A 17,106-nucleotide genomic window follows, 5' to 3' on the forward strand; every position below is an offset into this window, starting at 1 on the left:
AAAAGCCAAATTAACTCTGCACATCCTTTTTCTTAGAGGAAAATTCCAAACACACACATTGAGAAAATATAGTCAGATTGTGAATATAATAGAAAGTTACAAGCATAAAAAACCTCATTCACCTTGTTTTATCAACTTCAATAATATTCACTAAGAGTTATAGTTCAATTATCTTCAAGCACAACTAAATAAAAACAATTCAAATATGCAGAAAAGTTAACTGGTCACATCTCTAATTACCACAAAAGCATTAACTCTGAAACACAAAGCTTACTTCTAACGATACTATGACATTCTTCCTCCTACCTCAAAAAACTCATATGTACGCATGAAAACCAAACATCTTGCATGGAAAACACTACTGCCAATTTTGTTTGGATACTTTTATAATTATTTTAGCCATCCAAATGAAATTTAATACCAACATAATGCCCCTTTCAAATAATCCAAGGGTAAGTACCTGAATCTCTTCCTCAGTATTGGGCACATCTTTATTACATATTATACTCTGAAATCTTTGTAGCAAAGGTAGAAGGGGTGCACTTGTTCCCTGTGCAGATCGCTCATTATCCGTTTCCCTCGTTCCATTATCCCAAAGTTGAAGCAACAACATAACTGCAGACAACATTTGGCTGAAAGAGGAAGTTTACACCTTCTATTAATAAGCATTCCTAAAAAACATTATTTTAGGTTATCCATACACTACATTTTGAAGTTTAGCAATATCAGGCATCATGGCTTTCCATTTTAAACAGATTATCAAAATATCAAAAATGGATTTTGCAATCTAGCTAACATAAGATCTTGATCGCCACTGCATTACAGAAAAGGTTCATATGCCCTGAACCACAATTATTATGTTAAACCCAAACCCGTGAAAACTGAAGACAGGCACTGCTCAAGCCATTCCAACAGTCAGTGATGGTTAAAAATCAGAGTGCTCATGCTTCTCACCTTAGTGTACCCCTCTGCACTGCCAGTTCTAGCAATATGGCAAGTGCCAAGTGCTGGTCTTGTAATGGAATGTTTCCTGGACCTTTGGTACTGGGAGCTCCATGCACATCTCTATTCAATAGTCAAACAATATACATTAACTAAGAAGTAATTCGAAACAATACATATTTGCTTACCAAAAGCATCTACAACACACCAACTAAACTTACAGAATATAAAAGTGGTGATGAAAGCAGCTGAGAAGAAAAGCTGACACATTTCACGCAAGATCAATTTTTAGAGTGGCAGCTAGGCTTTAAAATTGCCTGAAGATTCACTGTGTACTCTATAGGCTATTAAACATGCTAAGAACATGAAAAACATTCTTCACAGGTGAAATTCAAATATTCTTTATGATATTCACTATAAGGATGTAGTTCCAGTATTCAAAAGACAATTAATTTCCAGTAACTATTGTAAAAGGGTAACTTCAAGCTTCCTTAAATAACAGGGCAAAACAGGGGAGTGCTCGAAGTCCAATATGAGTGCATTTTCCCCCATATGCACAGAAGTCTGCATTATTTTACTACTAGCAAGGCACAATTAAGTGTACACCTATATTGTATTACCAAAACACTCTTCTTATAGATACAGTTCACATTAGTGAAACACTACTTTTCAGTTAAGTCTACATGCAGTGATTCAGAACACTCCAATTCAGATTTTTCTTAAACAGTTAAAGGAATTCAATCATATTTTAAGAGCATCAGTTCAACAGTTCATGTATTTTTTGCTTGCTTGTACAACAACATTAGAAAAGGAAAGAATCTTTAATTTTCCATAAACTATTAAGTTTATACCATCAGCTGCTAAGAGATGCAAGTTTGCCATTTAACAGCTACTTCAGCAATGCTCAGAAAAAAGAAACTTACCCAGTCACAACAGACCTTAGGAATTTAGTAGCTCTTTCTACCACTTCCAGCCATACAGAAGATACAGTCCCTTCATCAAAAAGGGATGCCTCTGGTAGAGCTCGTAGTGCATCAAGTGATTCCTGTAACAATTCACTACACAGGTCTGCATCTTCACCTAAGGAAGACCGTAATCCTATTACACTCCCATCTTTACATAAGTTACACAAATTTCTGTACACAATGATTTTTTTATTATTATTTTTTTTTTTTTTAGCCTCAAGCTTACAAGTTACTTAATAGTATGTACAAAGTTCTCAATTTTCACATGAACGTTTTGACTCCAAGACTTCTGAAGAACTATCTGCTTCACAAAAAATACATTCAGAAAGGTGACAACTCTTAAACCAGCTCATCCCACTATGGATCTGCTGAGGAAATCTGAGGAAGAACTAGGGTTGGCTGGACAAAGACCGAGCCAAACAGCTGCCGTCTGAACAGAGTGCAGACTGAGACAAACAGTTAGGTTCAAGTGGCACAGGTGACAATTCTGCCAACCTCTGCAATTTGACGAATTGCTGACAAGTACACAAACTAAACAGAAGCTTCACACTACTGCTCCAAACTCCTTTTCTAAGTTGATACTATCATGTAGCAATATAGTGGATTGACCCTGTCTGAATAATAAATATAACTGTTCTGAAACCTGGCATTAAAAATACATTCTCTTCATGAAATCCCTATTTGCCTTCCTAAGCATAGAAGTATCCCAGCACGACACAGCATTGGGACTGGCTTGGATGGCTTCAATCAGCAACAGCGTAGTTGGGCTTAATAACACATACAATTATGCAAATCTGACATTTATAAATGTATAGTTCTATGCAAATATTTAATACACACACAGGCTTTAATGAATCACCTGTCTTCTAATAAAAAATATACACAATATGCTACAGAGTAGACCTACCTGACCTCCAGGCTCTACGAAGGAACGCAAATGCAAATGAAAGTGCTGCTCGGGATCCGACTCGTGCAAGTCCTTCTACACCTTTGCCTACAGGTCTTGGGCTAAATAAAATTATATATGCATTGTCTCGATATAATTTATATAATAATATAGATCTATATTAGTAAATATTTGTTTAACTTGTATATTTGACAATTTTATAATTTTGCTATATGCATGCATATATAATTACACAATTTTTATTTGTAGAGAATTGTAATTGTTTCCTGAGAACAAAGGTGATCAACATCAAAATGTCAACAACCAAAATTCAACTTCAGCTGCTTCAAAGAACAACCGATTCAACCCTCAACATCCAAAAGTTTCACAGAGAAAAAATAAACTAGACTGGCATAATTGACTGCCATCAGAAAGATGTCTATAAGTTACTCAGAGTGAAATTATGGTGGTGTATTCAAAATACACAGACATAAGATACTTCACATACTCATGATTTACTCAGGAAGTTTATACTTCTAGTTAATTTGGACTGCATAAACTATGTTTATAGGCTTTTTTTTTCATTAATCTTCAAGTATTGATAATTAATTCCATCAGTTTTATCATTTCTTATCTTTCCATTCAAGCATCAATGTTATGAATCTCCCTTTGCAGCTTCTATATTAGTGTGTGTAAGGAAGAGAGATAGTTTGAACTTTTGTTAATACCCACTAGACTTGCACACATTTCTGTTAACTTTTTTTTTTTAAGCAAACCACCACATTAATTTAAGAAAACTTTCCTTTGTACTTAATGACGGGAGACTCCCTACTGCTTTCTCTCAGAAAGACAACAACAATTCTGTTTTCTTTTTCATCTCACATCGAAAGAAAGTTAAATGATTAGGACTTTTTCAAGAGAGAGAAAATTTAAACTGGCATTTTTAGCAATCTGTAACTTAAATATACCAGTGCTCTTTTTAATCAGAACTGAAAAAAAAAAAAAAGATTTTCAGAGAACAGACTATTCAGAGAAAGATATTGTCAGAAGTCCAATCCCATAATAACTAGTCATGGTATCTACTTACTGCCTCCTTTCATGTTTTATGCTAGAGACAACCTAACATAAAAATTTCCCTTGCTGAATTGCTTGTTCTGTCAGACAGCAACCTTGTTCAGCTACCTAATAGCTTCTTTAATGCCTCATCTGATAGATTTTTCTATTTTTTTAGGTCAACAAGCTATCTAGACATGGAAAGTAATCAGACGATTTCTTATTCAGTTAGTTCTCTGGAAAGAGTTTCATATAAAATGTATGATTACAGCATTTCTCACCCAAGCTAAGGAAACTTATATTCAACTTTAAGGTATTTGTATTTTTAAATTTGTTACGTGCCTTAACTGAGCAAATATTGACAAAAAATACATTCATATTATTAGAAGTATGTAACCTCCGTAAGCATAATTTCTGAAATAGGCTTCTCCATACTTTCTAGCTAAGAAGAACAAAAGGAAAACCTCAATAAAAGTACACTTGTAGCTCAAATAATAGTATCTACAGCAATGTATTACAATAAAAACCCACCAGTATAAACAGAGACACTATAAGCAAGCATCAGCCACAGAGGAAAACTGAGTGACAGGTAACACCTCGTAAAACCATCTTAAGAAATAAGAGGAGTTTCTTTACTGCTAATGTTTCACGAGGAGGAAGAAATCACATTAAGTGCTTACACACAGGTTGATGACCTTTCTATGACTTTCCTAATGTATTAGCTTGTTCATGCACGTGTCATTACCTTTTCTTATCCACAGCAGGCAGAGGAATACTACTGCTTTTCCACTTAACTTTGACATTCTCCTGAAGAACTGTTCTGTTCAATGCAATGAAATATCGTTCCAGGATAACTAGCCTCTGCTTTAGCCTCATAGCTGAAAGAGCTGTTGTAGCAGTTTGTGTGGCCAGAGTTTGCTGTTCCTTCACTAGTACATGAAGGCACTCCTTCAATTCATTCACGTCTGAGAACCAGAGAAAGGTATCATTTTATGGGTGTTCATCTTTGTTACATACAGTATCAAGAAAAATCAAGACAAATTGAAAACTGTGGAGTGACCAGAAGTCTGAACCTCAAAACCCAGTGAAACTCCCTGTTTCCGTATTTAATGTGCACATTTCTAATTCACAGTATTACATAATCACAATCAACAGGTGTTTAGACAAAGGTTATCATCAAAACTGGTTTTGTGTGAACACATCTGAACCTTCTTATTTCATGTCTGAAATTCAAATGTCAAAGGAAATATTTATGCGTTTCAAAAAAACAAGTTAGACAGCAAATTCTTATCATCATCCAACCTCAGTCAGACTTCTCTTAAGTGCAGGCAACAAACTTGCAAGTCCCCACAAGGATATGCTTTCATTCTGCACTGATACACATTATCTTAAGTTTCTCAGAAGTTATAAAACTACTCTCAGAAGCTCCAGCATCACTGCCAAGAGCTGCTAAGCTTCTGAAACAAATAATGTCAGAAATTTAAGATGTTTGCAATTACTATTAGCAAATAAAAGATCTGACTTATGTACCAACACCAGAGAATTAATTCTTCACTAACCAGAAAAAGCAGTGAACAGCCCGAAGTCCTAGTAATCTAATAACAGATGGTAACAAGTACAGTGTCACCAAAAATCCCAAACAAACAAAAAAGCCACAACACTTAAAAATACACAATTTCCAAATTTTTATTTTAACATTCTCTGTAGCTTTAATCCCTAGGACAAACATAAATGACGTGCATTCTTAGAAGGGTTCTTTTCTGTCCCTTTATTAACAGTCTGATCACTAGGCCACCCCACTCTGCTTTGCACTGAATTACTGTACTCATCCCCAAGCCAACCACATTTGTTGCCTGGCTGCTACACAGAACAACCTTTGTTTTAACTGACACCTGACTAAGGGGTATGAAGAAAAAAAAAATTGTCTGCATATATGTAACACTGTTTGTAAGAAGATGGACACAACCTTAAAAAAAAAAACCAAAAAACAAACACACACCACCACCATCCAAAACCAACACATTTTTTGGAACAGCCTCCAAGCTATGCAAATATAGACACACTTATGGTAGTCTCTAGAGTTGAAAATTGTACCTAATGAGGCATAACTTTTTTTGCAACCTTAACTGTATAAAGTATTTCAAAGTTTTGTCCCCACTCTGCAACACATCTTTGCATACCCAGCCGAGAATTTAAGTGGCCTTCTCTGCCACTGGATTGCATTGCACAGGCACTTATGGTTTGCTGTCAGCCATCACCCCAGCCTGTTTTCAACATTGCTACTCACATTTCACCATTTCATAATGTGTTAGATTGCTCTCCCTGAGGCAGTTTATATCCTTCCACCTGACTATGAGGAACAACCTATTTTTTCAACAAGTAAGAATAAAATGTTCCTTGTAGAAAAAAAAAAATTAGACAAAACCAATAGCAGCTATTGTACACATTCATACCTTTGACTTAAACAACAAGAAATATGACAAAACCAACAAGAAATATGACAAAAAAGCCACACTGTTCTTAGTATTAGCCCTACAAGAACTCTATAGCACAGTTGAGTATCAACAAGTTACATACATACAGCTACTTCAGATCACCATGTAAAGTCACACATAAATAAAACAGATGCCTGCCAAAGGCATGTTTGATTTGTTTGGCTTGGTTTTTATAACATCCATTATCATTATGGCCATACAGAAGTTTACTGTGAAGGTTTAATGGATGACTATCAGTACCCAACGTGAAGCTCCGGTATACCTCCAGGTTGATCCAACTAAAATTTTGTTTCCTTAAACACCACAATTTTGAACTAAATATGTCAGTTGTGGAGTGCTAGCATTACTCAGAACACCAAGGTAAAAACTTCTACAAAGTACAAACTACGTTGTTCTGAGGATGCTGCTGTTGTCTTATGCATGCCTTAACCTTTATTTTCTAAGCAAAAATACAACAAATCATCTTGCAGCACATGGCTTCTGCACTTCAGAGTATCATAAAAGATGGTCAATACTGACATGCCAGTTTCATGATCCCACTAAACAAACCATCAGGAAAGAAAAAAAAAAATCAGGGTATTTTTCTTCCCCTCCTGAACACTAAAGCCCTATCAACCTCTAAATATAAGCAGGATACAACAATGAAGGAAGAAATGACCGTACTCTCCACTTCACAAAGTGGCGTTTCTTAACATTGTTCTTTTTGGCAACTGATTTTATTCTGCAGATTCATTCCACACATTATGGTCTCATGTATACATAAGAAAGGTAAAGAAACAGTCAATGAAGAAAAAACAAGGCTCTTTAATTAATGCTTATGTTTGGGGAAGAGAGAGTCTATGTTTGGTGCTACAGAAGCACTAGGTGCCAGACTCAGCAGAGCCTATACAGTAATGCAGAGCTACAGCATTCATCATTCCTTCCTGGCTGGTAAGTTATCTAAATGTGGACACCCTCTAAAATTATTCCTGAGAGTTGAAAAATTAGATAAAAGCGCCCTTCATTTCAAAATAACATGCTCATTAAACATGTCATGGGGACTGCTGGAAAGAAACACTCAGGAGAGGCAGAGACCACCTACAATCCTCCAGCAATTACTTTATGAGGAACTTTCCCTAAAGTCTACAACTGCATACCTTTCAAACCACTTTCAAGCAACCACAGTACTGCTATTATCAGCATCCCAGCCATTCTGATACAATAGGTGACACAAACTACTGTATGAACTCTGAATGCATAGAAAATAGGATCCTACAGAAGCACACACAATGTATGCACATCAAGCAGTACCAGTTTTAAAGCTGGCCATTGCACACACACACAGTATTGGTCTCTGCAGGGAAAAAAGTTTCATAGTAGCACCTATAAAATTAATTCCTAATGGTTCAGCAATACATACTGAGGGTAACTTGTAAGATACTCAACATCCTACTCAATGATCTGATAGAACAACTGGGTCATTTTACAAAAAAATTAACATTACTGTAGGTTTTAAATACTTCAAAGGTTCAATTCTGTTTTAAACCAAAAACAGTCTATAGTTCAATGGACTATGCAATGTTTCACAAAACAATAGTGCTTTCTAAAGTAAGGTATTTTAAAAGCAAGTTATTTGCTTTCCTGTCAATGAAAATCAACATCAACAAATAAAGTCAAATTAAGTACAATACAAAAGCTAGAAAAGGAATCAACTAAAATTCTGTCTTCACTTTTTATGAAGAAAAAGGGCTGGAAAGAAATCAATTTTTGAGGGATTAGCCTTAAAAGTTACAAAGTCTTTATATTCAGAAACTAGTAGTATGAAGAAGTGTTCAGTCACAATATACTATTTTCAAATATTTAAAACACTGCATGCAAAAATACTTTTTCTAATGGAAAACATGATTTAGCCTCACCAAGATTCAAACCATACAAAAATAACTTGCATGAAGCATAAACTTAAGTTTACTGAATTCAGTTGTAATAAAATTATTTTCTTTCCTCCTTCTTACCTTACCTTCACAATCTCAAATGGCTACAATTTTAGGAAGGCTTTCTAACAAAATTAAATAATTCCACTCTTAAATATTTTATACATACTTCTTTAGTATTTCACGATTGAAAAAGAAAGTTCATATGCAAAGTGTAGTAAAGGCTGGAACTAGTTACAGTAGTCCTATAACTCAAGACATGTCAAAATTGAGCCAAGGACTGGGTTTTTTTATTAAAACTAACACTATTTTTAAGTAAGATATAGCTATACACTTCCTGGCTTTAAATCTTCTCTTATTCCATAAGTAAAGTTATCTTTACAAAAATTCAGTTCATCTTTAGAAAGATTTAAATATACCCAGGAATCAACCCAGTGAAATTGATTTCATTAAACTCTCAGCTCTGAACAACACTTATTACTGATGAACTACATAGACTAATGAGAGAATAGTTTATTAATAGTAACGATTCAAATTTCGTCTGAGAAGGTTACAGGGAACTCTTTAAACAAAACTGTTCACATGGCACTACACCAACCCTCGATGCCAACTATCCCTTGCAATGCTTTGCTTTGTCAGTTACGTTATGAAGGGTGGAGACACAGTATTTACCTAATCCGTACCAACAATGTAAGAGTTGAAGTCATACCATACAAGCTTAAATTCTCAAACTACCATTATCAGAATACTTGCTAACTGACAACTACAGTCAGATATGTTTCTTGCTGCAGTAAAGATAGGTAACGGGTTTACCATCTTCTGTTAAAATTTATCACATCTCTCTCTCCCCTCAGCAACTAACATAACTACATGTCTTCACTTCTTCATTCCTCCTGCCAGAAGTTCTCTGCATTAGAAGGAAAATACCGGTAGTGTTTAACCCAGGTCATTTGACAGAACAAAGTTAAGAAGTGACACATTGTTTAGGTATGCCAGCAAAACTGGGGGGGGGGGGGGGGGGGGGGCAGGCAGCAAAACAAGCAGCTGAATACAGTAGCTTCTTAAACCACCTCAGCCACAGCCAGAACACTAACCTGACACGAGCCTAAGACAGGTAGCCTGTCCAAAGGCATGTTTGCTCCTGTTTTAAGCAGCTCAAAAAAAAAAAAAAAAAAAAAAAAAATTAACATACTGAATGGTTTCTTAACACTTATTTCATTAGCTCTTGTAGGGAACACCACAGGCTTCTAACTGGTTAATTAAGGACCTTAAAATGCCAATATTAAACTGAAAAGTTTCACGGATTTTGGTTGAGTCACAACCCTTATTAAAGGCAAATATAGATGTTACAGTGTGGAGAGATTTCAGACCTAAAAACTCAAAACACATTTCAAACAGAATTTGGCAAGAATCTACTGTTATACCGAGCACATATTCCTGTCAGCAGAACTAATGTGCTCTAACTTCCTAGAGATTTTTATATTTTGACTCCTCTTTCTCCTTCCACTACATGGTATTTCCACTGGACAAAGAGCAGATAGAGGATGCAGCTGGCTTGGCTTAATAGGCATCTAATAACCCTGAAAGCCATCACTACAGAATGAGTAGATTCAAAAGTTAGAGGGAAAGACAAAAATTCCATCAGATACACATAATTTCCTTCAGAAACAAAGCTAAATATGTTCCCAAAATTATTTTATACCAACAAAAAATATAATTCCTAAAGGGTGTTTAGCTTTTAGCTTCCTTTTGTCCGCTCCCCTATTCAAAAGATGACCATCAGCAGATCTCACCTTATTAGTGTTCAGCAGGAGAAATAACGAATAGTTGCATGCACATTCAGAATGCATCTCATTATGTGGCTGGGTGCTTAATTTTCAAAGTTTTATATCGTGAGCAAAACTTGTTTAAAAATGATGCTCAAATAGTCATGCACAGAATAAAATAGCAAGAACTGAGCCTCGCGTGCCTGTGTGTAAAAATATACACGCACATACCCCTTTGGAGTATAAGCAGCAACCAAACAGATACTTGGAGATAGACAACAGCTTTCAAGTTGGGGCGGGCGGGGAAGGAGGTAAGTTAAAATCAGTTCCAAGTGGTAAGAAAGTAAAAGAAAAAAAAACAGGGATGAAGGAGTTCTGAGAAGAGAAATGTAAAACAGAGGTCAAATTTCATCCTTTGACTGAACTATTCTTTTATCAGCATTTCTAAATCTAAACTTAAAAGTATTGATTGAGAAATTATACTGAAGTAGAAAATGTCACTATAAAGGAAGTTAAAAGCAGTTTTTTCAAAGCCATGACTCCTGTTAATTACTTTAGCACACAGTAAAAATTTAGATTTAATTGTGTAACTAATAGCCCTTACAGATGAAAGTTCTGCATGTCTCCTTCTCTCCCATAAAGCAAACACAGAAAGAGTCAACTGCTATTGATGGTGACAAGTATCTCAACAATATCTCACTGAATTCACCTGGGTAGTTTTAACCAGCCTCCTTAGGTAGTGCCTCTAAAGCATTTCTTAGTGCAATCAGCTATACTAACAGCTATCAGAAAACCAAGATGCAGCACTGTCTGTAAACAAACTGTCACTCATACATAAGGAAACCCCAGAAGTGCTACATCAGGACACTGATTTACCAGCATTATAGTTTAATTCACTGCTAATATAAACCAGATCTGACTACACAAGAAAACCATATTCCCACTTCAACTGTACATTGCTTATTCATTTAAGGAAGTTTGCAGTAAGATTATTTCCTCATTTACTTTTTTGTCCTACAGGGGAAACAATGGTAGCATTCCTACTGAAACTTCCAAGTAGCATTTTCTAGTTAGACAGCAATTTAAAATAACTTTGTCTGTAAGTATGCAATATTTAGTATCTTAAACATACAAAATGAGATCAGATTACAGTGAATTTGAATCATAATCTATTTAACAGTTTTGAAGTTAAGTTTTTACACACATAGTTGTTCACCAGTTGGGCTGTTTCTATTTTTTTTTTCATGAAATAAAAACTACCTGACCTCAAGTTGTATTAAATAAATACTCAACTATACCCACAGTCAAAGTGAGCTGGCTCTAAAATTTTAAGCTTTGAGAAGGAGCCAGCGCTTTTTCCCCAAAACAAAAGAAAACAAAACAAAAAAAACAAGCAACAACACAAAACACAACAAGAAGAAAAGAAACAGGATTCACCTGAAGGGGAAACTGCACTTTTGGATGGAAGTCAAAAATATTGAAATCTCTCAGATTTTATATCTACAAAGACATGGTGTATTGAAGACATTTCTAAACACCCAATAGTGATGTATATTAAATATTAAGGGTTAGAACATGCATATGGAATGTGTCAAGGAATATGAATAAATAATTGGTATACACTTAGGAGCAACAACAACAGCAGAAACCTGTGTAAATTCCTCTGCTGTTCCATCAATGCATAAATTGTGTGGAAATGGAGACAAATATTTAGGTCATTAAGTCTGTTGGTACTACATTAGATTTAGATGACAGCCAACCACAAAAACATGTGGGCAGCTAAGTGAGCAATAAAACGGTAGATGTACACTGATGAGCAAGGGAAACAATATCCCAGTTTTCCCTGTTAAAGGAGCTCCAAACAACCTTCCATTCAGGAATGAGACCTTGGCACTACAGCAGGGTAGATTCAAGAAGAAATTGGTCCACTGTACAACAGCAGCTGGAAAAGTGTATCAAGACAAACAGAACAAGAACCAGAGATCATCATGCTATTTCATGAAACCCATGAGGTACCCACTGCTCAAGTAGTACGTACAGTTCCCAACTCACCTTCCCTGGCATAAAAATACAGCAAAAAGAAAAAAAAAAGAAGAAAAAAAAAAACACCACAGAGGAAAGAACAAAGTGTTTAGAATAACTTCTGTATGCAAAGAAGTTGCATGAAATAAGATCTTCAGTGAGGGAAAGATACAACTGGGGTGTGATTATGACTGAATTCTTAAAACACAAAAAGCCACCCCACCAGTGTTGGGGAAGACAAGCAAGTAACAATCACTCACTGCCTCTTCCAGTATAACAGCAACAAGGCATTAGGTGAAACCAACAGATGCCAAAATCAAGTCAAGGACTAGGAGGAGATAATATTCCTGCAATAAACAGTTGAATTACAAAGCTCCTTGCAACATACAACTGTGGATGCTAAAAGTTCAGAATGTTCAAAAGGCACTAGACAAATTAATGGGGAAAAAAAAATCAACATAAAAAGCATTAAAGTCTGTTAAGTTATGCCATGCACACATATGCTCCAGCAAAATAAAAGGGGTATGGGGAATCCAAACACACATTCACATTCCCCCATACCACCAACGGCTGGCTCAAAGTCTACAGGCTACAGATAATGGGACCTAATTATTCACTTGGCTACTGCTATTTATGCTGTTGCTGTCAGGACATTGGACTAGACTGTCCTTTGGTTTAACTCAATATAGCCAACCTTAAGCATATCATGACTAAGAAAAAGAAGCACAAGAAAATGAAATACTGCTCTACTTTCTGTAGGTTTTGCACAATGGCTTCAAAGGGTTTTCTCTTTTTCTCCCCATAACCAGGGCTGAACACCTGGACTTCTCTCCAGATCATGTAAGATGCTAAAACCCAATTATTTTCAGAAAAGAAAACTGATGAAAGTAGTAAAACAAGATTTTTAGGAAGAATCAGAAGAACTGGTTAATAAACACACAACCTGGTAGGAACAGGATAGGGGGCACATGTTTTAAAGAAGCACTTATGTCAAAAATGAGGCCTGAATAGTTCAACACTGACATCAGTTAAGAGCTGAATATGAAGTGGATGAACACTAAGATGCAAGAGAGAAGGAAAAACACCTTAAAGTCAAATAATTACTTACCCATATCTTTATTACTATCTTAGGCATTTTTATAGTACTTGGCATAGTAAGACCATTCCAAAAAAAAGCTTGACCTCTTTGCCCTGTTCTGGCAGAGTAGTGATCTCCGCATAAATTAGAACTAGGGAAAGCATTTCGCTTCTCTGAACTCATGCCAGGATGACAAAACAAGTGCAGGGCTGGTGGGGGACAAAAAGTACGGCTTCTCAACACATTCTATGAACAGGTTTTTTGTGTGCTCTCAAAAATCTCTAAGCCCTCATGGGGGGAGGGATGTCACAAGGCCCACTGACCTGGATTAGCCTGTTGAAGTTAAATAGCATGATCCTCCACACTTCTTAGCAAAATAAAATTGTATTACAGCACTTCTAAAATATAGATACACACTGTGTAATGTCTAGATACTATCTTCATAATGTAAGACTATAAAACATTAAACTCAGTAGAAATAGTTCAGGGTATTACCCTGAAACACAGACTTGAAATGCCTCTTCAGTTCTTTTTGTAAAATCACTCCAAGCTCACATGCCCAACTTGTAAAGAAATATCAAACATAAATGAAAACATAGTAAGCCTTTAAGTCTTACACCAACAATATATTTAAGAAAAAAAAATCTCCTTTTCAAAAGTTCCTCCATGCTTTTGACAGGGAAATGTTCAAAGGTTCATTTTATTTTTATGAAGGATGACAGAAGAAAAGCTTAAAACAATTTTCCTCATTTTACGAAACACTTATACAAAGTATCAAAATTGAAGTGATTCTCTGTATTTTTTTCAAAATTAATTACCAAGCCACAAAAAAATAGGACAGCTCAGAAGGCAGCTGTTAACTCTATTTCTGACAAACACAAAACAAAAAGTTACCTACGTGAACAAAAAAGTCATGAACAAAAGCCACCTGTAACACTTCTATAAATAAAGTGCAAGCGTGTTTGCAGTAGTGTTTAAGGATTTGTACATCACAGCTAGGTCATGCAAACTTCAAGCACAAATGGTAACAAAATACAAATTTATTAGATAAAGTCATCATAAGTTATTTCTAGAACAAGTATCTATATGCGTGCCAACAAACCACACCATATGTAAGCACTGAAAGTAAATACAAGAGAGTATTTCTTGTATCATTTCTTTCTGAAAACTCCAAACACACATACATCCCTTTTTTTTTTTCTAAACAACTGTTTTTTCAATTTTTAAACATAATTGGAGGGTAAGCTTAAAGGCCAGGTCTTGTCCCAAACACCTTGGTCAGTTGGGAGAAATTTGGTAAGATACTTGGCATTTAGATAACCATTTTGTAAAATAGTTTTATTTTACTCTTCAGCAACAAACACTAAATAAAAATATAGAACAAAAATAACATGACCTTCAGCTTACATCTCTTCCAACACATTATATTCTCACTCCCCCTGTCCCCCCTTCCACTGTAGTGGCAATTCTTTGCATTCCTCCTCCACTGCAAAATTCTGTCCCGTTACTAGAGTGACAGCAAGTCCATCTGTCCTCCTGTCCTTAAGAAAAGGGAGCAAGCTGGCTGGCACAGAGCAGAGGACAGCAGACTGGCAGCTGACCTGTGGCTCAACAGAAGCATATAGCTTCCCAACAAACAGGGGTACACAAATGCAGATTCTGGTGCTGAAAACACAACACTTTTCCCAGGGGTCTTCAAGTGCTTCTAGATGAAGGGAAAGGAAAAGGAGCACAACAGATGTGTCCAAAGTTTGTACATGCCAACATCTGAATCAGGCAGTATCATGCACCAGAACTGTAAAATAAACCATTGAAGTGAAGCTTCTTCTGATCTGCTATTTTTAAACATGGACAATTTTAGACAATGAATTGCTGCTCTGCAGTAATAAACAGCTATAAACTTCAACTGGCTTCAATATCAAAATCAGTATTTTATAGAGCCATAGATGAAGACATGAACACACAAACCATTTTTCCACTGCCATCAGAGGTGAGATTACTGTCAGCAAAGGTCAGGACAGACAGTTAATTGAACTAACCATTTCAACCTTCCTCCCATGATTCACTCAAACTTATCTACCAGACCATGAAATCAAAAAGAAAAATCACCTATTAAACCTTTATTGCCTGCAGAAAATTCAGGCTTCAGAAACGAAGCAATTTCTTTTTAGTGTCTGCAACTGAAAAGAAATATTGTGAAGACATCATAATATTTCACTGTATAACTCCATTTGTACTAAGTCAGTTTATCATTCCTTCAAGCAGCATGAAAGGTGCAAATTGACTCTTCAAGTCACAGGTCTAATTAAATCTGAAAGTAATTACAGTAAATGTTTAAGTTCAATCACGGTTAACCACTTATCCAACTTACTCCACTAACCTAACAGATTCATCTGTCAGCAAGTACATTTGATCCAATTACTTCCTGATGCTACAAAAGTAGTCATCAATACAGAATATGTAATGCTTCAGTGAGAATGACCAAAACAGCTGTAATACCTGGCTGCTTGCCCCACACCCAACTCTCAACAATCGATTTGGCCCTGTAAGTGGGCACCGGAGTCTCTTCTTCATCTTTCTTTTCTTTGTCATTTTGCTCTTCTTTCTTTGATGCAGTTTGGCATTCAGTGCTATCATCTAAAGAAAAAAAAGGGGAAGGAAAAAAAAAAAAGACAAGTTAAGCTATTTCCTCCTTTAATTCAGTTCTATATTACAAATGTAAAGGCGAAATGCCCAGCCCACAAGTTTACAGCAATATTGTCTATCATTAAAAGTACAGGGTGGGAGGAAGTAGTGTTTTACCATGTTAACTGTCACAGGTGCTAAGTGTCATGTTACATTTCGTAAGACAGTGACCTTAGAATCCAGAAATCACTGCTGTAACCTCCTAGGGAGGATGAACATTTAATACCAATACCATCACATAAGACTTGCAAAGGATTTGCAACACACAGTATCACAAAGGTTGCACTGTAAATCAGATTTTGTTCCCAACTACCCGCACTTCCATAGTATTTACTTGTTTTCATATTCTGTTTCCAACACAGAAAAAAAAGATAGCAATTGCCTTAATTTCAGAATCAAGGAGAGCTATATATTGGCATTTACACTAATTTTATGCAGCAGTATTTCAACTTCTGTAATGTATCTAGCATCTTAGTAATTACCAGAAGTAATGAAAGTAACACCACCACTTTCTGTCCAAGCAACAAAACAGCATTTGCAATCCTTTTGAGATTACTTTCATAAAGACAGAACACAGACATTAGTCACTTATCTCCGTAATCAAAGGCTGCATGAAAGTCCCAATTATCTAAACACAGTAGAATTAGACAGCTGGAAGTCTCTCTGTATTCATATTGGGGTTATGGATTTCCATGTCCATACTTCCAGTCAGTTCAATGCACAAGATTGCCTTGCAATTAAGGGCCATGTTGGCAACTGCTTTCCTCACCCTAACCTTCTTTTCCAAAAATACCCAAAAAAATTTCTCAAGTCCAGAATTTGCAACTTAACCATGAAGTTTAGTTCCAGCCACTCTCACCACTCTTAAAAATGACTGGTCCTCCACTCCTATCTGCCAATCTAGTCTATCGAGACTCCCCCCCCAAAAATGTCCCAGCCACAACAAGCCAGAGAAGCATTAGAATTTTGTCTTTTTTCCTATCTCTGCCCCCAACACCAAAAACATACGCATTTGTACCAGCATATTTCAGAAGACAATAATAAGCAAGAGGTTTACAGCTGTAGCCAGACACAGCACATCTGACTGCAGTCTGCCTCAGACTCACCATGACCCCACTTGGAGATCAAAGGCTCTCATTACCTTAGAACGTACAAAATACACCTATCAATGTATAAAACATTCAACTGTTCTTTTCATCTGGCCTGAAAAAAATGAACACCTAACCTGGTTGTAACTGGATCTGTGATTGCCTCTTGGTTAAAAATTTGTTAGACCGTAGACAATAGCACCTCCCAAAATAAAC

At 36.1% G+C, this 17,106-nt stretch overlaps 1 protein-coding gene across 6 annotated transcripts in view; it reads right to left on the bottom strand.

Annotated features, from left to right (window-relative positions):
* Positions 1–17,106, bottom strand: part of HERC2 (HECT and RLD domain containing E3 ubiquitin protein ligase 2) — a 116,575-nt gene that overhangs the window by 81,116 nt on the left and 18,353 nt on the right. For 4 of the 6 annotated variants that reach the window (XM_049834042.1, XM_049834038.1, XM_049834039.1 and 1 more), the window contains exons 4-9: positions 15,617–15,754; positions 4,592–4,811; positions 2,815–2,915; positions 1,866–2,022; positions 955–1,065; positions 461–632 (exon numbers count right to left, since the gene is read on the bottom strand). In XM_049834042.1, coding sequence (XP_049689999.1) covers positions 461–632; positions 955–1,065; positions 1,866–2,022; positions 2,815–2,915; positions 4,592–4,811; positions 15,617–15,754 — 899 coding nt within the window. The remainder of the gene's footprint in view (positions 1–460; positions 633–954; positions 1,066–1,865; positions 2,023–2,814; positions 2,916–4,591; positions 4,812–15,616; positions 15,755–17,106) is intronic. The other 2 variants (XM_049834040.1, XM_049834041.1) reach the window with 2 other exon arrangements.

The sequence above is a fragment of the Accipiter gentilis genome, chromosome 31, assembly GCF_929443795.1.
Source record: "Accipiter gentilis chromosome 31, bAccGen1.1, whole genome shotgun sequence".
In the NCBI taxonomy this organism is placed as follows: Eukaryota; Metazoa; Chordata; class Aves; order Accipitriformes; family Accipitridae; genus Astur; species Astur gentilis.